The sequence below is a fragment of the Setaria italica genome, chromosome I (genome assembly GCF_000263155.2).
Source record: "Setaria italica strain Yugu1 chromosome I, Setaria_italica_v2.0, whole genome shotgun sequence".
Lineage (NCBI taxonomy): Eukaryota > Viridiplantae > Streptophyta > Magnoliopsida > Poales > Poaceae > Setaria > Setaria italica.
In genome coordinates this window covers 12,041,550-12,066,518 of record NC_028450.1, presented here as the reverse complement: position 1 = coordinate 12,066,518, position 24,969 = coordinate 12,041,550, and the positions used below count along the sequence as shown (strand labels likewise).

Here is a 24,969-nt window from a genome sequence, read left to right as displayed (position 1 = left end):
GGTCTACAACACAAATTAAAGTCACAAGAAAGTTGGATGGTCTTTCATTCTGCTTTTCCGTTTCTGCATGGCAAAAATGTGGTTGGTCACATTATCTCTTTCACTCAGATTTTCTTTCCATCCTTGCGATAAACTTTTGGCTGAAAACAAATTGCGTTCTCGAGAATCACCCACTTCCTAGGTGGCAAAATAAAAAAGAACTATATTACGTGCCAGCTTCCCATTGGCTCAAAAATCTGGGTTTTAACATTGACACAAAATCACTCGATTGTTACCTAGACATTCCCATTAAATAATCCTCTAACCTCCACGGAAATCCATTTGTTAAAAAAGGAAATCAAGCACCATAGTAGTAAACCTGAAAGTTATAGTAGTTTTCTCATCAAACAAATAAAAGAGTTCCACACTACTGTCTCAACAAAAAAAAAACTATCAATCCACAAAAATGATCTGAAGATGAGGGTTGGTGGTCTCTCCAGTGAGTTGCTTGACCACAACGTCTTGTTCATCCTTGCCCTTTGGGAATACACATTCTTTTGGCAATCTTTCAGTCCGAGGAAGAGCACCTGTCGCCTCACAAGCCACACAAGACGGGTAATCTTTTTGAACAAGAGTTCGTAAGTTGGGAGCTCGCTTCATCACAGCCTTTATTAAGGTAAGCTGCTGTTCCATTGGGGAAAATCCAATGACTTGGAACTCTTTTAGCTGCCATTCTTTACGGGTTGCAAACTCAGCCACCTTCCACGGACTTGTTCTTTCGCCATAACTCTGCCTTCTTCCCTCGGTATCCACTATACAAGGATGCTCCCATATCTCAACATCAAACATCTCGACGGATAGCGCGGCTTCAAGAAGAACCATCATCCATAACAGATCAAACTCGATGAATATGTCGAGCAGTGACAGCTTCCTCAGTCTACTGAGCACGGAGCAGAGTTGCTTCCCTTCTGGTCTCAACCAAAGATTCTCTCCTTGGAAACTTAGTGTCAGGTCTTGTAACATCGCTCAAATTAAACCCTTGAAAAGTAACATTTGCAGGACATAAGAGTTGCAATTCGGTAAGAGATGGAACAACACCAAGTGATAAGGGGGCATTAGGACAGATCCAGCCATCCCAACAGAGGCGTTCCAGCTTTGGAAGGTTCAGCACCTCAAGCTTCCCCAAGCAGCAGCAGCCGACTTCCAGCACCTCAAGATGCGAGCCCGGTGCCTGTATCTTCCATGCCGAGAACATTCCCATGTCGCAGTTGGAGAGGAAGAGACGCCGCAGCTGCTTGCAACAGTCCAACAGGAGGTGTTGCATGTCCCATTCAGCAAAGCAGACATTGTCCAGTGAGAGGCCTGTGAGGCAGTGGATCACACTAGGACAGGCACTGAAGAAGCCATCGACGATGCAAGCTTGATGGAGCATGCACTCACTAGTGCAGTCAACAGGCTCCTTCTCGTCCAAAATGGCAAGGTCTAGATCCTTGAGAGAGCCAGTGCCAATTGCTTCAGCAAGTAGAGGGCCAACAGCGTCTGAGTAACCGTTGACCAGATAGAGCTTGAGTTGCAGCCGCCTTGTGATAATGGTAGCCTCTCTCTGAGGGCTGCCCAAGAGGCTCCTGATCGCTTTCGTCAGGGATGCCATGGCGGCATCCATGTGCTGGGCTTCGACAGGGTTCGGGTGTGGGGTAGGCAAGAAGTCTTTGACGTCGATGGTGAGCTCGCGGAGCAGCCATGGCAGGTGCTTCCACCGTGTTGACACGGCACTTGTCCTTGCAGCCGTGGCGATGTCGACTCTCCCCAAGATGGACAGTAAAACGTCGTCAGGCAGCATGCTGAGCCTGTCTTCATCCTCCCCTTTCTGACTGTGTCTGCTATTCAACTCCATGAATGATCTTTCAGGCTGAAAACACGAAAAAGAGTTCTAATGTTTAGCACTTAGCACATCAAGGAAGCAGAGCTCGAGTTTATGCACAAGCGCTCGAAGTTGTAAGGATTGGTGGCCCAAGAATAGGGATGAGAATTAGGACTTTTTCAAATTTCTAGAATAATAAGAAGCAAACCTTAGCTTAGATTTATAGTGTTGCCCAATCTACAAGAATGATACCTAGAAACTAAGCACACTAGCAATCAAAGAGCCTAGTAAGAAGAGCACACTAGCATGATCATCATTTTCTAAGGCAAGATATAAGCAAAGTAAGCATAATTTGAACAAGAGCAAAAAGACAAATAAATTGCAGGAAGTAAATGTTGTAAAGAAGTGCTGAAATGTAAAGAGTGAGGATACGATACAACCGGATTTTTTTAACATGGTATCGAGGAGTTGACGCTCCTCCCTAATCCATGTTGGAGCACCCACTAAGAATTTTGCTCCCTCAAGCCACTAAGACTCGTGTGCTCCACTAAGAATGCTCATTATCCATCTCCGGAATGGTGAGCTTGACACCGTGTACAAGATTTTCTTCTTGGGGCTCCCATAATCTCCAAAAACTCACTAACAACCTCCAGATCACCAAGACCATCAAGGTGACGTTAACCACTAAGAGTAACAAGTTTCAATGCCTCACTTGACCAGCACTCAGCTACGCCATGAACTAGATGCACACTTGTCACTCTCCAATACTAAGAGAAGTTCTTAATTTTGAGATTAGCAAATCACAACTCACTCTTTGGCTCTAGCGCACTCTCAACTGCTCATAAGCTGCTTGAAGTCTTCAGGTATCAAGAACATCTCAAATGACCCGGGGGAGGGGTATATATAGGCTAGGGAACAGCAGCTAGCCGTTGGAAAAGTTTGCAAAAAAAGCACACCATCAGATGTTCCGATAGTCCATCCTCCCCGAGGTGTCGGAACATCCGGTCTCTCACGGACCAAGATTTTGACCGTTAGAAAAGTAATAGTGAAAAGTTGATCCGATGCTTTGTCCAACGGTCTTGAGCTGGGCATTAGATCATCTGGTGCTAAAGATGTTCTGGCCAAAACCTCTCTGGAAGGTATCAAAGAAAATATGCTTGCTCCGACGCATTCATCCGATGCTCACTTAGCAGGCGTCGGAACATCCGGTGCTGAAGGAGTTTTTGCCCAAAACTCTCTGGAAGTTGGCAAAGTAAATATGCTTACTCCGATGGTCTTCTTGACATAGCATCAAAACATACGGTGCAACAGAAAAATTCACTCGATGGTGGCATCGAAACAACTGATGCCTCACTCCAGATTTCTAGCCTGAGAAAATTGCTTCGACGCAACTAGAAAATGGGGCGTCGGAACATCCGATGGTGTCCTTCAACTTTCAACTCATCCAATTCAATCTCCTTTAAGTTTTTCGTCAATTTCTTTGCTTCTTGAGTTCTTCCATGTGTTGTTTGAGCTACCAAGTGCTAGAGGGTACTACTGAGTATGCATTATTTTCGTGGCTAGCTTTGTATGGTCAAGCTACTATCATTGAAACCCCTCTTAATAGTACGGTCCATGAGCTACAAACTAGAAAAACCTATACTACACCAAATATCCTTCATCTCCTTGTGACACTTAGTACTAGAAAGGTCCTTAGCTTTGTCATATTAGCTCCATGCCGCTTTCCAATTCAAATTGAGGGGCCATATTCCAATAAACTTATGACATGTTAACTACTATAGATTCGTTTCAAAACACACGGGTTAGTCACGAGTAAACGGTTGTTATTTATCACTGAAACACACCCTTATAAAAGTGCGAAAGGGCCTAGATAATGCCTAGGTGCTTCAATCTCCCCCTTTTTGGTGATAGATGACAATACAACAAGTAGAGATATAGAATTTGAATTTAAAGCACATCTCAAATAAGTAATGCATGACAAGATAGAGAAGGTAAACAAGCACAAATGCATTAACTTAAAGGTAACCACACACATGAGTAGACATGTCAACACACCAACAAGCACAAGATCCAAATAACATGTCTGGTCATGAAAAGCCACAAAAGAACCAACAAACTCCCTCCAAGCTCCCCCTATCTCTACTCCCCCTATCTACCTCCCCATTTGGCAATGAAGCACCGAAAAGGAAGCTAAAAGCCTAGTCCCGCTGGGGCAGAGAAGACATCATAGGAGCTCCGGTGAGCTTCATCACATAGCCCGAGATGTCGGCGCCGTCGGAGCCTAAGATGGAAGCGGTAGAAGAGCCCTTGGGACGAACCGGGTCAGCTGGAGTGGATGACGTAGGAGGGGAAGGAGCGACAACTGTGGTGGCAGGCTCAGAAGAAGAAGTAGCTGGTGGGAAGCCCTGAAAACTTGTCACCTGAACCTCGGAAGCCATCTCTATGTCAATCTACTCGGTGATCATGCAGAGAGTGGTGTCTGTCTCATCAAGCCCCTCAGACCGAGGTGTCACAAAGGATGGGAGTGGAGAACTGAACCTCAGACCGGTAAGAGAGGGCTGCGGTGTCTGCTCGAAGAGGAGTGGAGCTGTCGAGAACGGAGCGGGCACCTGAGTCAACTGAGGCTGACTAGAAAATTGTCCCTGCTGGAGCTACTCAAGAAAAAGTCTGCTCCTGCTGCTGCTGAGTAGTCTGCAGCTCTGACAAACGAAGAGAGAACATCCCTATCTGTAGAAGTGGCGAGTGGGTAAATAGCCAAGGGAGTCTGCACAAAACCGCCAATCAGTGGAGGAGGAGCTGTGGGGTTGTGCTGGAGCTGCTTAGAACTAGGAAGGAGAGGTGGCTCCAACCTGGTGTGTCGGTACAACTATCCGAAGCAGCCGGAGAGGAAAGTGAACATCTGTGAGTTAATCATATGTTGCTGAAGGAGCTGCTGCCTTTGGGCCTCCTGCTGTTGCCTAATGCCCTCAAGGATCACCTGCTGGGTCTCATGTTGTTGGGCTAGCTGTGCCTACATGAGCTGCTGCCTCTCCTCACTAGCTCGCTGCCCTGCTACCAAAGACTGAAGAATAGCTGTGAGTGTGTCAGGCTGAGTGACCTGAGCAACTGGCTAAGTGATCTGAGCAGCTGTAACTGTAGGAACTGTCGGCTCTAGCACGTGCTGACCAGGAAGGGAAGAACCGGACTCATCATCATGAGCAAGATGAATAGTGAAAGTGGGCTCAGAGGGTATATAGTCCTCGTCCGCATCGGAGTCCTCTATGTTAGTAGCAAGGTAGGCTGGCAAAGGTGGCTCTGCTATAGCTAGTGTCTCGTCCTCTCAAGCAGCCTCATCCATGGTGGCCTCAGCAACGGCTGGCTCCTCAAGCTAAATTTGTGCTCTCCGGATCCCCCGAGCACCTCTCCTAGCATCATTCAGTATTGAAGGCCGATGGAACTTGAAGCACGTCTTTGACTTCTCCAATTCTGGCATGCACCTCCGAGCTGACAAGCAAGCCAAGAACCAGCTGATCCAATGAGCATATGGCTGCTGGTGGTTCATGCCCATGCCATCCATAATAGCATCCTCGATCTCACACAAGAGTATATCAATGATATCAAAGGGCTGGTGAGTCATAATGTGAAGAAGCAACCATTGCTACAGCCCGATGATCGACTCGGCGTTCCCCACTCTGTAAAGAAGGGACTTCTTGAGGGCATTGTGAACAACGTACGCCTCAGGAGTCAAGTGGTCAGGAGTACGTGGGGTGCCCGGCAGGAACGGCTGAATGAAGAGCGACCTGATCTTATCATCTGTAGGAACAACTGGGTCGTGAGCATGATGAAGAGTCTCTATCCCTAGGTAGAAAAGCATGTGAATAGACACATCGACCAGTGGAACGCCAATGAGCCAAGTCTGCCCTTGACAGGTGAAACTGCTCTCCCATAAACATGAATCTAATGGTGAATCTGTCTGCATCGATGTAGACTGTGGCATAGAAGACTCTAACTCAATCTACTATGTACCAGGAACTCTCACTTAGCAAAGCTGGCAGGCCGGGGATGTACTCAAAGTGTGTAAGGATAGGAATACCACCCGCAACCATCCGAAGGGCTGTCCATTGTAACATCCAGTGAATACTCAACTGAGAGCCACCCTGAGTGTAAGAGGCGTGGAAGCTCTCCTGAAGAGGTGTCCAAAAGTGAGGATCCACATTAGCATCATGCCTATGTGGGAACTACTCTGGAAGTCCAACACTCCTCAGCTTCTTCACCTTCAGACCCAGCAAGCTCCTCATGTCATGAAGGAAAGTACCAAACACCTCCGCACGAGTGCCTCTAATTTTCCTGCCATCATAAGAAGACTCATTGTCATCCTCGTGCCACTGCAAAGCTGACTGTGTGGTACGTTGAGCTGGCCTCTTAGCACTCCCCCCTTGGGTCTGAGGACCAAAAAGCTGCATGGGAGAGGGTGTAGCTATCTCTGTATGTCGAGTACGGCCTGAGTGTCTGAGTATCGAAGTCTGCTCTGCTGGCTGCTTTGTGTGTGCACCTGAAGCACTCTGAACTAGCTCACCAATGCGAATACGCCGCTATGGCTGCCCCTGAGTATCTAGCACATGCAAGGCATGCTCCCGCTCCTTATCAGCCTTGCTCTTCTTCTTTTTTGGCACAACCTTCTCCTTACTCTTCCTCTTTCCACCTGCCATCTACAAGATAATAAGGTGGTAGATAATAGAGCGGCGAGAGAGAGATACAAGAATAAAATGTAACTAAGGATAAGAGGTCCTTAAGCATAGCAAAAGATTATGATTGAGCCTAAACATGATTTTCTAGAAGTGGAACTTGCTCAAAATCATGATGAAAGGTTGAAACCTAAGATCATGTCCTTAGGTGTTCACAAGATGTGCAAGTGTGTACTAGTGACCTAAGACATGATGTAGTCACTGTCCAAGAGAATGATATCAGGGAGAAACTCAAGAGAATGATATCAGGGAGAAACTCAAACAGTGGCAAGATATGCTCAATTGACTTGATATGTCCATTCTGACCAAAACAAATTGAGAACAACATATGGAAATGAGCAAACTATAAAGATCATAGTAACAAGTGCTCAAAGCCATGAAACTATCCTCCAATTTCACATCTAATCTAGCCAATCAAATGAATTTGACCAGAAATTGAACAAATTCGAAATTGACAGGAGGCAGATTGATGGGATCCTCACCACTGTAGAGATTCAAAGAGGGGGTTGCAGTGGAGGGTGGAGGAGACGCTAGCGGCCCAAGAGACGACGGCCGACGATCTGCGGTAGCGGCGCCTTGCTGGAATCGGCCCTAGCGGCGGAAACCCTAGGCTAGGGTTCCCTATGACTGCCGCGCGTGATTCCGTGCGTTGAGGCAGCGTAGTGGCAGTGGAGATGGCCGGCGGCGATGGACGGAGGCCCGGCGATGGCGGTGGGCGGTGGTGCGAGGTGCAAGGGTGCGTGGCGGTGGTGAATCGCTCGGGCAGCAGTGTACGGACGAGAGCGGCGCGGGGGTAAAAGATAGAAGTGAATGGAAGGTCAATACAGTCAAGTGGTTATGACATGTGGGCCCGCGCGAAAAAAGGCATCGGATGAATCGATGGCTGCCAAAGATAGGCATCGGACTAAACATCGGAGGAATTCTGACTGGATTTTGAACTCACGTTGACTCGCGCACAGGAAGGTCCGATGGGTAGATTTTTAGTTGCGTCAGATGAATTTTTTTTCGAGGGTCAAAAAATTGCTAAGTTTTTCATTAGCACCGAAAGTTCCGACAGTGCAAGAAGATAACATCGGACCAACCATCGGATGAAAAATTGTAGCAGTTTGAAAATTATCAAAGAAACCCCACCACCGGATGTTCCGATGTGGAACCTACATGCCGTCGGAGCATGCAATGGTGACTTTTAAGCTGCGCAAACTAAGCGCCTCTTCCTTCATCCAAAAATTTGACAAACACAAGCCAAAACAAGCTTCAATTGCGAGTGACAACCTCTTCCCTCAAACACTCCTTTGAAAAAAACATATAGGATTCTGTTGAGACCGGATTTCGGCCGATAAAATCCCATGAGAACAAGGATTAATTTGACTTTATGGAATCGGCCAAACAAGAAGAGACAAGTAGAATAAATAAAGAGCTTCCAGGCCAGCACGTGTACGTGAAGATGATTAGAATAAGAAGAAAAGCAAGTTGCCGCATGGAAAAGAGAAGTCCAGGTTAATCACGCATGCAAATTGATCTTTCCACGGACAGGTCGGAGGAAGCTTTGTTAGTGAGGATTCTATATTTCTTTTTGCTTGAAGGCAAGTTTTGTACAAGTCATTGTCGTAGGCGGCTAGGAGTCATTAGTCTACGATATAAATATGTACCTCTAGCCATTGTAACAGACATGTCTCAATCAATCAATCAATACAACTTTTCGGCGCCCCGCCACCAATCTTTAGGAGTACGAGTAATGTAGCTTTTCGACAAGTTTCTTCTTGCGCGTAGGGCTGCATCAGCTTCGATCTTAGACAAGCTTGTAAGTACCATCACTCGGTCATTACGATCTCTATCGGAACTTTCTAAGTTAAGTCTTATATTCTGATATTCTATCATGTGGCCAGTTATCGAGTTAACTTAGATTGCAAGTAGAACTTTCTAGGCTTTGTCTAATATTCTACTTGTCTTTGACGTTACTCACCGTTATCGAATTGTTTTGTTTTATTAAGTTGTATCATTTCGATCTCTTAGTATTATCAAACACTCATAGTTATCGAATGCATTAGATCTAATTAGGTTGTTTTTATCGGCTCCCTGATCCTATTTAAGCGTCCACCAGTTATCTGATCGTATCGGCTGGTCAGATCTTGCATGCTTTTATTGCTTTACATATGCTAGGTCTGATAGATCTTTTCTCCTACCCCTCGTATTGCTAACCGCCGGGCGTCTGATGTCAGCACGCTACTGTCGAGAGCCAATGCTTCGGTCGGGTCTTATCCATTTCTCTCAGAAGCGTGATGACGTCATTGAGCCGAATAGGGGCGCGTATGAGGCCTTGCTGCCGCGAGCTTGTCTGATTAAGTTAGTGGGCCGAAATTAATGTCCTCTCACCGTGTTATCTTTTCTAAGTTCAATTACACGGTCATGACATTGATTAGATTCCGTTGGCTTAATTAGCTCGTAAGCGGTAGGCAAGAGGTCCTTGTTGCTGTGCTCTAATCTTTCATATTAATAGGTTGATGTCAATACCCTCTCATTCATGTTACCTTGTCTAAGTTCAATTACACTTATCAAGACACTGACTAGATCTGTTAGCCTATTTGATGTACACATGATTAACAAGCACTCCCTTTTATGGCTATTGTTTTAAAATGTTTCTATCTTAGCCCGTCAGTTCATATAGCCGATGGCATATGCTATTAATATTTTATTTATTTACACCGCATAATTACATTGAAAACATATCTTAATGGTGTTTATTCAAAGTAATGCCATCTATGAGCTCGAAGGCTTCGCCGACTGTCGGCTCATGAATTTTGCGTTTTCCTTGTCAATCGCAGGTTAAATTGACTGGCACATCCCATACCTACGGGGCTGAGTTGGAGCCTGCACTGGAGTTAAGTAGATCTCCCAAGTTCTCCGTGTTGCTCAATGTAGAAGCCTTGTCCAGATTTTACGTCAACATATTTTTAGCACGTCCAGTAAAATACGTTCATAAAATCAAAAGACATTCGAGATGCAGCATCGATTCTATCATTATATCATTATGGGGGCAGATCAAAGTATAACAGTGACGCTAAAAACCGGTGAGACATGTCTATCGGCTACATTTTATTCAGATGGATTTGGTGCCAAGTTAATTATGGAGCAGGATTACTTCGCATATCAACTCCGTGGGCAACAGCACGCCATCGAAGCTTATGCAAGTGTGGGCCGGCCGGGTGCTCCACTGTTTCTTTCAGTTGGATCCCTCGATATGCTCAAGTACAAATAAACGATAGTATGATGGGAAGCCGATGAAGAGCTGCAGTAAATCCTATGCCATATATTGCGTATCGGAAGCTTGGCAACCAAAGGTTTTATCAGGATCGATATGATAGTAAAAGATTTTGGAGCTACGTCAGTTATCTCTTTCTTTTTTGCTGCTGATATTGTTTATCTGGAGCAAGCGTCGGTTATGTATTCTTCAAATAATCGTGATTATCTGGGTGGCCGATAGAGATAGCGAAGGAAGAGCCGATGGAGATGTTTACTTAAAAGTCTGTGCAGCAAGAGAATTCATGTAAGGAAACTGAAATGTCCAGAGAGCTCCAAACGTCTCCTATGTATACGGTTATTAAATGGTTGCCGACGGATGGGTTTCTTCTTATGGCACAGACAATGCATCGGCCACTGGTGTTGGAGTTGAGCCGATAGGGAGATACAAACAATGCATCGGGCATCAGTGCTTATCCCAAGTCCTCACGACCGCTTCGTTGCTGGTGGGTGCTCCGGAACATCTGCCTCCCCGTTTACGTCGGCGCGGACATGGTGCCGAGCGTGGCCACGGAGATAGTGACGGAGCTGGGCATTACAGACCATCGCTGAGATGATCAACGGCGAGGTCGGCGCGCTGCTGCCACAATGGAGGCCGGATCCCGCCATGGATGACGATGACGGCGACGGCGCCGCCGACGATGTCACGGGTGTGCCGACGCCGAGGACTCCTTCCTGCAAGAACTACCGGTCCAGTGCCGTGTTCTCGGCGGGTCGTCACTCGACGACTACATGTTGGCGGCGGCGCGCCGTGGCTGCCAGTGTGCGGAGCGCCGGAGCTGCAAGGCTGGTCCGAGGAGATCCCGTTCCAGGCCTATGACGATCCGAAACAGTTCCAGAGCTCAGGGGGCATTGGATCTGCTGATGGCAAGAAGAAGAAAGAAGCAAGCTAGCAGCGGTAGAGTGTTTGCATGCGTCCTATGCATATACGTGCATGCACCTCCATAAGCCCAAGAGAGCACTACTTGGACACGACGATGCTATGATGCTCCCGAGGAACAACAAGACGGCGCGCTGCCAAGACGATGACGCCGCGAGGCTATCGGGCTAGATAGCAAGATGGTGCTGCCACCAAGTTGATGCTGTGGCCGCCGCCGCGGGGCTGCTGGGGGTGGTTCGGAGAAGACGATGACACCGCTGCCAGGCTGTTGGGCCACGCTAAGACAACAAGACGCTACCGATGCCGATGACGCCGCGAGGCCGCCGGGACGGGAGAACGGCGCCAAGATGATGAGACCATGTCGGCGTCATGGCTGACGGAGGGACAAGAAGGCACGGCCAACGACACGACGCCGCGGGCTGCCGATGGAGACCAATCGCCACATGCTGGTATACTTGGGCATGCACGCACCAGTACTGGACTTGCATGTGCATGCACGTGCACTAGTACTACAAGCCAATGAAGCATATATTGGAGAGATGATTTTGTTGATCAAAACGAGCACATCGGCCGATCCCTTGCTCAGTAGAGAAGCATTGGCCGAGGTTGCGGGGCTGCATCAATGACGTCTTCACCATGCGCGACACCCTCGTCGCTCGCTTCGGCTTCGCAACCAGCGACACAACCGTCCTCGTCGATGACGACGATGCCGTGTTGACCAGTAGAGGCGACACGACACAGCCGTGATGGTGCCATCCCGTCGGGCGACCCCCACATGCCAACAGCCAGAGGCGCTCGTACGATTAGTTGGAAGATCGACGTACTTCTCGACGCGCAAGCAAGAAGCTGGAAGATCGACGTATCAACTCCTGCATAAATGCTGGAAAGATGAGCAACAGTCTAGTGGTAGAAGTTTATTACTAACTATTTCTATAAGAGTTGGTGAATAATTGTATGCATGTCACTTATACTTAGAAAGGAGGAGGGAACACACCTAAGTGTCAAAGAAACACAACTCCAGCCAATCATGGAAGAGCATACGGATCCATGGGCCCACCAGAAGGGGTAAACCGCCTTAATTTGGTGCGTGCACCTAGGACCGACTCGAGGGTCCATCAGGCAGCATCCCAGGCGAAAGGCGGTACTTGAGGCAGTGCCCGGGGTTCAGCCGAACCCATGGTTCGCCCGAACCAGTGCTGGCTCCCCTCGTGCTCAGCTTCCACGTGGTGGCCCCCGTGACTTCGTAAAGGCGGTTGCGGCCGTTATCCCAGGAGTTACTGCCTCAAGGCCTCGGATCCTACTAGGTGGCACAAGGAGAAGAGTTGGAGGAGAATATTCCCTCAAGATTCCCTCAAGATGCTTGGAGGTTCTCCACTCTCACAAGGCACCTTCCCTCCATAAATAGTAGAGGAGGGGACTCATTTGACGACACACACAACACCATCCAAGAGAGCTTGGAGACTCATTCTAAAGGCAAAGTCTTGCCTAGCTTGTGCTTAGAGTAGGGAGAGAGTGAGGGGTGTTTGGGAGGAGTGCCAGAGTGTCGGCACTCTCCTCCCAGCTTGTACCTCTACGAATGCTGCTATAATCTTTGGAGTTAGGTAAGCGTTCATGATTCCTTCTTATATTGTTATACTTGGTTGCATGAATAGCCTTATTCCCTTGCTATGTTTGTATGCTTGGTTTATATGAACTTATGCTAGTCATATACCCTTGCTATCACAGTATAGGCTTGAGTGCTCCCATGTATGTCTATAGTATACACTAATAGCATTTATATTTGAGTGAGATCAGTTCTCTTACTCATGGGTACGTCTCTCTGTAATCATACAAGTGTTGTAGTCTGCTAGGGGGGCCCAAACGTAGTTAGGCTGCGGTAGTAATCAATAGCGTAGACGTGGTGTCTGGGCTAAGGGTTATCTTTTGTTTACCGTATATCCCACGGGTTGCTAGAGGTAGGCCGTAAGTGGTGACATCCCTATTGGTCCTTTGTAATCCTCCATGTTTGGATATATAGTAGGCTCTTGGCCGGAAGTGCCTGACTAATTTAAGGTAAGCTGGCGCCCGAAGCGAGTATTTGACCCGAGAGATTGACCTTTAACTCACCTATAGTGCTATCTTTAGGAATCCTCTCTACCCTTGCCACCTATCTGGGTGTGTCCTTGGATCGACTAGAACAAAAGTTAGTGCACATACGTTCCCTCGGATTCGATACCCTTGAAATACTCTAAGGTGAAAGCTACAACGATATTCGTGCGCTTGTGGATTTATTCGTAGTCGTTAATTATACCAACAAGCTTTCTGGTGCTGTTGCTGGGGAATGGTTGTTGTATCTTTCTTTGTACCTAGTCATCCTTGTATCTTTTACTTTTCTTTCCTTCTACCTTTACCCCCGCTACCCATGGAGAAGCCATCCTTTCAAAGCCTCTCTACCTAAAGGGGGAGTTCTTAGAGCCACTACCCTCTACACAACTAATCCTTACATCCAGCTATGAGCTCTCCCCAACCTTATCGCTTTGGTTCAGGAACCATCCTTCTCAGGGTTAGAAAGCAAAAACCCATACTACCATCCTCGTGATTTCGAGCAGCTATGTTCATGCTTTGCCATTGCAGGCATGCCACAAGGTACCCTCAAGTGGAAGTTGTTCCCCTACTCTCTTATAGGGAAGGCTGAGCAATGGTACACGTATATAGTAGGCAGCATGAACAAAAGCTGGGATGAGCTTAGAGACAAGTTTTTTCTTGAGTTCTTCCTCCTATCCCATATCGTCGCTCTATGGGAGGATATCCGCTGTTTCTAGCAGAATGATAAGGAATCAATAGGCGCGACATGGTTTAGATTTTCACTCTTAGTGGGATCTTGCCCTGTCCTATCGATACCTGATCCCACATTGCTTTAAAACTTTTATGAGGGTCTCAGTAAGGATTTCGCCTATTATCTCGACGCCGTCGCTAGAGGGTCATTTCTCCATAAGGCTCCGGCTGAAGGTAGGAAAATCCTAGATAGTATAATCAAGTACACCACCTTCACAGTCAAGCCCAAACCCCTCCGAGAAGAGCGTAAGTCGATCCATGAGGATCTTCTAGCGGCCAAATCCGATCCTTCACTTTCCACATCCTCAGATTCAGGCATAGAACCCTTGCCAAACTAGGAACATCGGAGAGAGAATAAATTCAACCTCCGAAGTTCCCTTTCAAATTCGAGGATGATCCATCTAGAAACCATAGAAATACCTCAAATTTCTTTGATGCCCAAATAGGGGAGGAACCTTCTTCTATCCACACTGATCAATCTAGAAATCCCTAGACAGAACCTTCCCTCAGGCCTACGGAACCTCCTTATCCTCCCGATCCTCCTAACGAAGCATTTCTCGAGGAGGCCATGAAGGAGGAATGGTCAAATGGAGTGAGACACTTTTCCAAAGCGATTTGGATTAGTTCACCCTCTACGATCATTCCTTGTTCTATAGTAGGAATTACCGTAGAAGCCCATCTTAACCCCATCATGGAGGTCAATATCATGCCATGGCACTTAGCGTACACTCTTTTGGGCAGTGTTCCTCTAAGACCATCTGACAAGCTCCTCAAAAGTTGTCCCTTTGGACACATCCTTGAATGTCGGGGGTGGGGGGGTCGCAAGTGCCGTGCCGCTCACAGTAGACAAAATTGAGGTCAACCTAGACTTCCACATCTTTGATATCCTCGATTTTGATCTTCTCGTAGGCTACTTGCTAGAAAAACTTTTCGATGCATCTCAAGGGAGCCTTGATGAAAAGCTTAGGGAAATCTCTTCCACTATCGCTACCCCTTATTTAGAAAATCCTATGGCAAAGCCTCTTCCCTAGGAAAACTTGCTCGAGAAGATGATGCATGTATCTTCGTTCGTATCACCCGAGCCCATTCTCTTTGAAGTCGCAAAATCTGCCACTCCCGAAGGGTATGACTCGGGAGAAACTCTTCACCTTTGTGAAGGCGAACGATCATCATCACCTTCGACCGAGTTTGAGCCTCTTCCCACTTGCCCATATCATGTTGTTTTTTACCACGATCGAGTATCAACATTGATCTTCCACGATGAATCTCTTGAGATGGAGAACCCATGGGCCATGGAATTGTGTGAGGCGCCGACTCTAAAGTCCGAAGGAAAAAATTCCATAGATGAGCATGGTAGCTTCATTCTTGAAATACCACAAGAATCATGCTTGTTTAAAGTCTCTCTAGAGTCAGCCACGCTTTGTGCCCCGAGCACATATGAGGACTACACCCACCTTAAGGTCCTCTTTTGCAAAAAGTTTAGAAGGTTGGTTGTAGATGCATATGTTTATCATAAACATTGCAAATTTTGGGGATGCACTATGGCGCTAACCTTGCAGCTGAAACTTCAATGACACATCAACAAGTTGTGATGAGAGGGGAACATATCACCAATGATAGCTGCAAGAGGACATTCCCATGGTCGAGCTTGTGACCATAAACAAAGCACTGCCGGGAGATAGCCCGGATGATCATTTATTTTTCCTTTGAATAAAAAGCAAGAGCATGTTTCTAAGATAAAGTCTTCCTTCGGGTATTTTTGGTTGCTAACCATTTCATGTGGAGATAAAAAAGAATGATGGACAAGTGATGCCTAAGAACATGGAAGCTACATCAACTACAACACCTTGGTAAGTCTTGGTGAGGGAACGATTACAAAAGGAAGCATGAACTCCACATACTTGAGTTGTGTTGCCCAGCAATCCAAACTCCAAGTGTGGAGGATGTAGGTGAATGTCCCGAGTAAAGTTCCTCTTGAGCCAAAGCTTATCTTGGTTTGGAGATGGTGTTGGTTCTTGCATCTTGCCCCACTAAAATAAAAAATATATATAATAAATGAATAAAAAGAAAGAGGAGTTACCACGGCGGCGATTCAGAATCCTTCATCACCCAAACGCCATGGTAAGTACCTTCAGGTATGTCCTGCTTTTGACTTTAAAACAAAGCCCTTCCAGGAGGTAGCTCGAAGTTTGCCAATCTTATACTCATGTTTACCCCCCTTTGAATATATCTTGATCACGCTTTCATGCTTCCTGTTTCTATGCTCGTGTGCTCTGGTTTGAATATATGTTGTGCGACATACATTCATAGGCTTTTTGAATTAAGCATGGTGCTTAGGTTAAATGTCTTCTTCAGTCAAACAAGACATGGTGTCAAGTTTGATTAATGAACCTTAGAGTTAATACTTTCATAGATTTTGATTGTATATGTGGACTAACCCCTAGAGAAAAACCTTCAATTTGAACGGGTAAGTCATTGAGCTTGATTCAAATGGTAAGATAAACCAAGGCATCGGATTCATGTTGCACAACACACAAAGGAGGTACATATCACCCTTCAAGGGTCCACCGTAAGTATACCCTCTTTTTCTTTTGGTGATGCAATTTTAATTTAGTCTTATTTGAGTAGGTCTCCTGGTGAAAATAAAATAAAATAAAAAATCCCAAAAGTATTTGAGTTCAATAAAGAAAGGCTCCCTAGTTCTCAGACCAGTAAAGTCTCCCTTTTGTTTCCACCTTTTTGTTTAAATAAACCACCAGGTACAAGTACAAGTGTGGGGTAGATCTCTCAAATTCATCATCGATATACACACTTGAGATCTCCCACAGTTGTGTCGCACAACATCGACTATGCCAAAAAGACAAGGGACAAGGCGAGGGCACAGAGTGAGTCGACCGCCCCCATAGTTTGGACGAATCACCACTAGTCCGCCTCGATCTCCATCTTCTTCAAGAGTGATGGTATGTGCACTCCACCTCTCTACTCCCTGGTTCATGAGTTTAAATGAGTCTCATCTCTGATCATTAAAATTAAACTCAGAATTAAAATGAACCTTAGCTGAAAATATGCTCCTTATGGTTGGCATACATGTTCTATGTTCCTTGCTTGCACCTGTTTGCTTGTGAACCTATTTCTTTAGGAAAGAATGCTACCTAGGTTCTTGATGTTTGAGATATGGCATGATAAAATGAACCTTGCTCTATTCTGTCCAAAGTACTTGGAAAATTTATCTTAAAAAAATCAATGACCTAGCTAGCTCCTCAATGATATGCCTCCATCCTACCAAAGCCATATGTTGTTCATATTGAAAAACCCATACACATATGCTTCTTGCTATCATGTTGAGCTTTGCCAAATTGTTGTGACCCTTGTGGAATATTCTTCATACTTTCATGATCAAGATCACGTACACTCCACTAGACTTGTACACTGGAAGCTAGTAATATCCCATCCATCCATCCACCAAATAAAGCTCCACATGTGTTGTGACCTCTTTCTCCAAAAGTATCCTTGCAAAAGAGACATGTGCTATGCAAAAAGAAATAAAGCCATGCTCAAAGCATGATGAAAAAAAGAAAAAAAAGAGAAAAAGAGAGAAAGAGAAAAAGATAGCCCATGTCCAAAAGAAGGAGAAAAAGGAGAGAGATGGAATCATGCAAAAGGAGTCCGCACATCTTTTCACCATGTTTCATCCACACACTTGATATCTTGATCATATTGTATGACCTGTATTCTACTTGGATCCGGTTTTTGGCTTTGCAACATATGTGATGCAAGTATGCCTCATCTTTTCCCTACCTTGAACTCCACATAAGCCTTACTAGAAGTAGGGTGAAGAAGGCAAGTTAATGCCTTGGTGAGGATCATACAGATTGAGCAATCTGAGAGAATCATTTAAGGAGCTAGGTAAGGTTATCTTTTGAAAAATATTACCAAAAACTCAAGTTACTGAGACAAAGAGTGGAGGGGATTTGAATCAAAACCATTCTAGTCATCAACCACCCAAGATAACATGATAGACACTTCAAAAAGTTCACAAGTACAGGTATGGCTTGGAATATCTTATATATTTGCTCCTTACCATAAGAAGACATGTTCCACGTTACACTTTTCCCTTCACTCGAGGATGAGCAAAGGCTAAGTGGGGGGTGTTGTTGACAGCTCTTAAGTACCAAATCTAGTGTTGGGATACGAGGTAGGCTACACTAGCGTAAATCAAAATTTCTACCGCGTATAACTAGGAAGAACTGCCGTATAAGGATCACGGGATTACCACTCGACGCACTACTGGTGCGGAAGATGTAGATATGCGTCGATGCAGTGAAGACGATCACGTAGTCGTACGTAGTCGATCAACGTAGTCGTACGTAGTCGATCACGTCACGTCCAGCAGCTCCCACGTGCAGCAAGATCGCCTCCGGTGCCGCGGCTCGTCGTCGGCTCGTCGGCGGCTCGTCGATGGCTCGTCCAAGTGCTGCAGGCGCAACACCTCCAAGGTATCCACACGTGTAGGGAGGAAGCGTCGCAAGCCGGACTGCTAGATCCGCGAGTTGCAACAGGCGAGGGCGTGGGAGGCGCGGCAGATGTGTTTCGCCAAAAGGTGTAAACCCTAGGGCGCCCCCACCCCTCTATTTATAGAGGTTCCTGATGGGCCTCTGGATCCGAGGCCCATTAGTACTCCTAAACCTAATCCAACTCGGATCAGATCCGAATTGGGCTTCCAGCCCCTTAAGTGTGTGACCCTATGGGTTCGGATACGTAAAGACATGGCTCGAGTACTCCTACTCGGCCCAATAGTCGGTAGCGGCCTCTAGCAAGACGTGCCAACTCCTATACGCATACGAAGATCATATCAGACGAACCATCACAACTTAATATACATGCTATTCCCTTTGCCTCACGATATTTGGTCTAGCTTCAAGCCGACCGCTCTTTCTCGATCCTGTGATTCGGAATCCCTTTGTAGGTTAACTCTTAACCGTATGTAGCATGGCCATGCATTTTCGGATCCGATCACTTGAGGGGCCCAGAGATATCACTCTCAATCAGAGAGGGGCAAATCCCATCTTGATTGACCATGTCTCATAGCATGCTTCTTGACAAACCCGAAAGCTACCTTTATAACTACCCTGTTACGGCGTAGCGTTTGATAGCCCCTAAGTAGGTCGATCCACATCTAGAATACATGCGACAATCTTAGGTCTAAGGACAAAGCGTATATGTTGTTTAAAGAGAGAACTACTTCTCGTGTTGGGTCAGTCCTAGTACATGTCTCCACATGTGTCCACATTATTAGTTCAACATCTCCATGTCTATGACTTGTGAAACATAGTCATCAACTAATACATGTGCTAGTCCAATATTCATGTGTGTCCTCACATGAACTCCGACTAGGGACAACTTTAGAATAACCATACAAGTAAAGAGTTTCACATACAATTCACATAATTGCAAATCAATTCAAGTAGCCTTCAATGGATATTCAATGAACACAACATACAAATCATGGATACAAATGGAATATCATCATCTCTATGATTGCCTCTAGGGCATACCTCCAACAGTCTCTCACTTGCACTAGAGTCAATCTAGAAGGTACCTAATACCCATAGCTCTTACATGCGCATCATGCTTAGCCTGCGGGAGTGGTTTTGTCAACGGATCAGAAATGTTCAGATCCGTGTGTATTTTGCATATCTTGATCTCACCCCGGTTAATGAAGTCTCGAATGAGATGAAATCGCCGCATTACATGTTTGTTCTTCTGGTGGTTCCTTGGCTCCTTTGCTTGCGCAATTGCCCCATTGTTATCACAGTAGAGATTCAATGGGCTGGACGCATTCGGGAACACACCAAGCTCAATGAGGAAATTCCTTATCCAAACACCTTCCTTCGCGGCTTCCGAAGCCGCGATGTACTCGGCTTCTGTCGTAGAATCGGCCACCGTCTCCTGCTTGGAACTCTTCCAACTAACAGCACCACCATTCAGCGTGAACACAAATCCTAATTGTGACTTTGAATCATCTCTGTCGGTTTGGAAACTAGCATCGGTGTAACCTGTTACAACGAGCTCCTCCTCACCTCCATAGACGAGGAACATATCTTTAGTCCTTCTCAAGTACTTAAGAATGTTTTTCACCGCTGTCCAATGACTCTCACCTGGATCAGATTGGTGTCTGCTTGTCATACTTAGCGCATATGAAACATCTGGACGAGTACTTATCATTGCATACATGATAGATCCAATAGCCGAGGCATATGGCACTCTACTCATGCGATCCCGCTCATCAGCAGTCGAAGGACACTGAGTCTTGCTGAGATGTATGCCATGTGACATAGGCAAGAACCCTTTCTTTGCCTCTTCCATGCTGAACCGCTTCAACACTTTGTCAATGTAAGTATCTTGGCTTAAACCTATAAGCCTTCTCGATCTATCTCTATAGATCTTAATGCCCAGAATATATGCCGCTTCCCCTAAGTCCTTCATCGAAAAACTATTTTTCAGTGAAGTCTTTACGGACTCAAGCATAGGAATGTTATTTCCAATCAGTAATATGTCATCCACATATAAGATTAGAAATACTACAGAGCTCCCACTAACCTTCTTGTAAACATAAGACTCTTCTTCGTTCTTGGTGAAGTCAAACCCTTTGACCACTTCATCAAAATGAATGTTCCAACTCCTAGATGCTTGCTTCAATCCATAAATGGATCTCTGAAGCTTGCATACCTTTCCAGCATTTTTCGGATCGACAAAACCCTCGGGCTGTATCATATACACGTCCTCAGCTAGGTTTCCATTCAGGAAAGCTGTCTTGACATCCATCTGCCATATCTCATAATCGAAATATGCAGCTATAGCTAGAATAATCCGAATGGACTTAAGCATCACTACGGGCGAGAAGGTCTCATCGTAGTCAACTCCTTGAACTTGTCGAAAACCTTTTGCGACAAGTCGTGCTTTATAGATGTGAACATTTCCATCCATGTCCTTTTTCTTCTTATAGATCCACTTGCACTCTATGGCTTTAACACCATCAGGCGGGTCAACCAAGTTCCAAACTTGATTGTCTCCCATGGACTCTATTTCGGATTGCATGGCACTCTGCCATTTTTCGGAGTCTGGGTCCATCATTGCTTCTGCATATGTCGCAGGCTCATCATTGTCCAACAATAATATTTCCCGCATTTCGCGGAGCCTTGCCGACCTTCGTGGTTGTGGCGGTGCTTCTCTTGCCATGGGTATCTCAGCTTGTTCTGCTACGTTAGCATCACTCATTGATTCTTGCCCGATTGGCTCATCTTGAACTTCTTCAAGATGCACTGTCTTTCCACTCTTTTCTCCTTTGAGAAACTCTTTCTCTAGGAAAACCCCGTTCCGAGCGACAAACACTTTGCCTTCTGATCGGTTGTAGAAATAATATCCCAAAGTTTCCTTTGGATATCCCACGAAAATGCACTTATCCGACTTGGGTGTGATCTTGTCCGACTGAAGTCGCTTGACAAACACTTCACATCCCCAAATCTTTAGAAAAGACAAACTAGGAACCTTTCCAGTCCATATCTCATATGGTGTCTTAACTACGGATTTAGATGGTACCCTATTAAGTGTGAAAGCTGCTGTTCCTAGAGCGTATCCCCAAAATGACAACGGTAGGTCCGACTGGCTCATCATTGATCGAACCATGTCTAACAAAGTTCGATTACGTCGCTCGGACACACCGTTTTTCTGAGGTGTTCCAGGTGGCGTAAGTTGTGGAACAATTCCGCAACTCTTTAGATGATTGCAAAACTCGTGGCTCAAATTCTCGCCTCCACGATCAGATCGTAAGGCCTTAATTTTCTTGCCACGCTGATTTTCAACTTCATTCTGAAATTCCTTGAACTTTTCAAAGGTTTCAGACTTGTGCCTCATCAAGTAGACATAGCCATATCTACTAAAATCATCAGTGAAAGTTATGAAGTATTGGAATCCTCCTTTAGCCGTCGTGCTCATTGGTCCGCATACATCACTATGTACGAGTTCCAACAAGTCTATTGCTCTCTCAGGAAATCCTGTGAAAGGCGTCTTGGTCATCTTGCCTAGCAAGCAAGCCTCACATGTCTCGTATGATTCAAAATCAAACGAAGTTAGAAGTCCATCAGAATGGAGCTTCTTCATGCGCTTTTCACTTATATGACCCAAACGACAATGCCACAAGTAGGTAGGACTCAAATCATTAGGCCGAGGCCTTTTAGCATTTACATTACAGACAGGTGAACCATCAAGATTTAAAACAAATAATCCATTCACAATGGGTGCAAAAGCCATAAACATATTATTCTTAGAGATCACACAACCATTTTTCACTCGCAAATGAATAACCATCCTTCATCAAGCATGAAGGAGATAAAATGTTTCGACTTAAACTAGGAACAAAATAACAATTATTCAACTCCATAATAAATCCTGACGGGAGGTGGAGTTGCATCGTCCCGACGGTCAAAGCAGCAACTCTTGCATTATTGCCCACGCGGAAATCAACTTCTCCTCTTTCCACGCTTCTACTTCTTATCATTCCCTACATCGAATTGCAAATATGAGCAACCGATCCGGTATCAAATACCCAAGAATTAATAATTGTATCAGCGAGAAATATGTTGTCTATAACATTAACAACAAGCGTACCTGAGGTAGAAGTACTCTTACTTCCGCTATTCTTCAAGGAAGCTAGGTACTGCTTGCAGTTTCTCTTCCAGTGACCAAGTCCATGACAGTAAAAGCACTCTTTATCTGGAGCAGGTCCAGCTTTAGCCTTGGGCGGTGGGTTTGGCTTGGACGTTCCAGCCTTGCCCTTCTTCTTCCAAGAATTGCCCTTCTTCTTAAAGCTGGGCTTGTTCTGTATCGCCATCACATGGCTGGTACTAGCGCTTTTCTTGATGTCAGCCTCTGCTGTTTTAAGCATGCCACACAGCTCATTCAGACCCTTCTCCGTCCCATGCATATGGTAGTTTGAGATGAAGTTCCCATAGCTAGGCGGAAGAGACGAAAGAATGAAATCAGTGGCCAACTCTTGGCCCAGTGGGAAGCCTAGCTTCTCCAACCGTTGAGTGTAACCAACCATCTTGATTACGTGTGGTCCTACTGCTGCGCCTTCTGCTAGCTTGCTCTCTACAAAGGCCTTAGACACATTGAACCTTTCAGTCCTGGCCTGTGTTTGGAACATGTCTCTAAGCGCCACGATCATATCGTGCGCCTCATGGTTTGTTTCGAACTGCATCTGCAGCTCGGGTTCCATGCAAGCAAGCATAAGGCAGCTTACTTCGAGGTTAGCATCACATGCTTTCTTGTAAGCATTCTTAGCAGCAGCGGGTGCATCATCAGCAGGTTCTTCTGGTAGTGGGTTGTCTAGAACATCTTCCTTTTTCTCAGCCCTGAGAACAATTCTCAGGTTACGGATCCAATCCGAGTAGTTTGTTCCATTCAACTTGTCCTTCTCAAGGACCGAACGCAAAGCAAACGATGTGGTGGTGTTGCTAGGTGCCATTTAATCTACAACAAAAGTAATGCAAAATACACTAAGACAAACGTATTCATGATAGAGCAAATTACATTAAACTATTTCAACAGAATCTACTCCCACTAAAATTAATATCCCTCTATTGAAACTTAGTGATTCAGGATCCACAACTAACAAGTTTACTAGTGAGCTTTAGCATCACCGCTAGCAAACGAGGTAGATCGGTAAGCAACTTTTGCTAATCATATCACATATGACTCCTGTTGTTGGGTGACATCTCTATGTCTGGACGCCCAACCTTTATGCCCCAAGGTCCTTAACCATTAAGATAACCTTGTTTAGCAAACCAACCCTTATGCGTGTAAGTGTCCGACACAAACCCGTCTAGTCAAGGAAAACTAGTGGCACCCTAATTTCATAGACCCACCACTAATTGTACAAGACATGGGACGGTGCAAGTTTTAGTTGGGAGGGCATACTAACTTAAAATTTGCGAGGGATCGTTCTACTTCTAACATCACAGCATGCAGAAAGTAAAACATAAACAGAATAGCATTCACACAGCTTGTGACACAGTATGGCCCGTTTTCATATGGTGATCTCCATCTCCATAGAACCTGTTCACCATGGTGATCTCCATCTCCATGTTCCATGTGCGCCATCCTCCTGGTGATGAGTCCTCCAAGAACTAGAGCATGCTATTACGCCTAATAGCTAGTAAAGAATCTAGTAATGAAGATTACATAGTTGCTTGGATCATCACAGATTGGTACGCAGACCATTAAATACAATAAAGTGACAACACATATGGCTCCTGCCGTGTTGCCGTACGCGCGACACGCAGGTCACGAATGAGTTACACACATGCATCACATACACAAGGGGGCCATACTGATCACAAGATACATACATACATCCTGCAAAAGAGAGTTAGGCGTCCTAACGTTCCAAACTTCGGAGGCCCGAAACTCCATCTTCCAAGCCGAATTTGGGAAATCTAATTTCGCCGAAAATGGCGAAGCGGTTGAAATTCATGTGTAACTTTTTCTGTAAATCAATTTTCGTATAAAATTCGCCCCGATCCGAGATCGTACCGAAAAGTTACGGCTGATTTACCGAAGCATACGCATACGGCAAAATCCCGACCCCGGCAGTAGATCCCATCTACTATTGCACATCTAATGCGCCTGGCGTATGACCCTGGATCTCGATTCGACCAATCATATTGATCTTCGCTCACTGCAACTGGATTTACGTGTATCACTTAACTCCGATGGCGGAAACCGACCGGTAGGAGTATGTCGTTACACTACCATTGCAGCAAGGACATGAAACCAGGACATAGATTAAACAGAAAACTCGCATATCTCCATATTCACACATCCCGAATCCAAAACTAAGCAGCTACGACTCTGATACCACTGTTGGGATACGAGGTAGGCTACACTAGCGTAAATAAAAATTTCTACCGCGTATAACCAGGAAGAACTGCCGTATAAGGATCACGGGATTACCACTCGACGCACTACTGGTGCGGAAGATGTAGATATGTGTCGATGCAGTGAAGACGATCACGTAGTCATACGTAGTCGATCAACGTAGTCGTACGTAGTCGATCACGTCACGTCCAGCAGCTCCCACGTGCAGCAAGATCGCCTCCGGTGCCGCGGCTCGTCGTCGGCTCGTCGTGGCTCGTCGGCGGCTCGTCGATGGCTCGTCCAAGTGCTGCAGGCGCAACACCTCCAAGGTATCCACACGTGCAGGGAGGAAGCGTCGCAAGCCGGACTTCTAGATCCGTGAGTTGCAACAGGCGAGGGCGTGGGAGGCGCGACAGATGTGTTTCGCCAAAAGGTGTAAACCCTAGGGCGCCCCCACCCCTCTATTTATAGAGGTTCCTGATGGGCCTCTGGATTCG

At 45.8% G+C, this 24,969-nt stretch overlaps 1 protein-coding gene across 1 annotated transcript; it reads right to left on the bottom strand.

The window, feature by feature from the left end:
- Nucleotides 1–916: 916 nt before the first annotated feature.
- Nucleotides 917–1,873, bottom strand: LOC101753718 (F-box protein At4g27050). The gene has a single exon (XM_012844804.1). The coding sequence runs from the start codon at nucleotides 1,871–1,873 to the stop codon at nucleotides 917–919; it is 957 nt and encodes a 318-aa protein (XP_012700258.1).
- Between the last annotated feature and the right edge of the window lie 23,096 nt (nucleotides 1,874–24,969).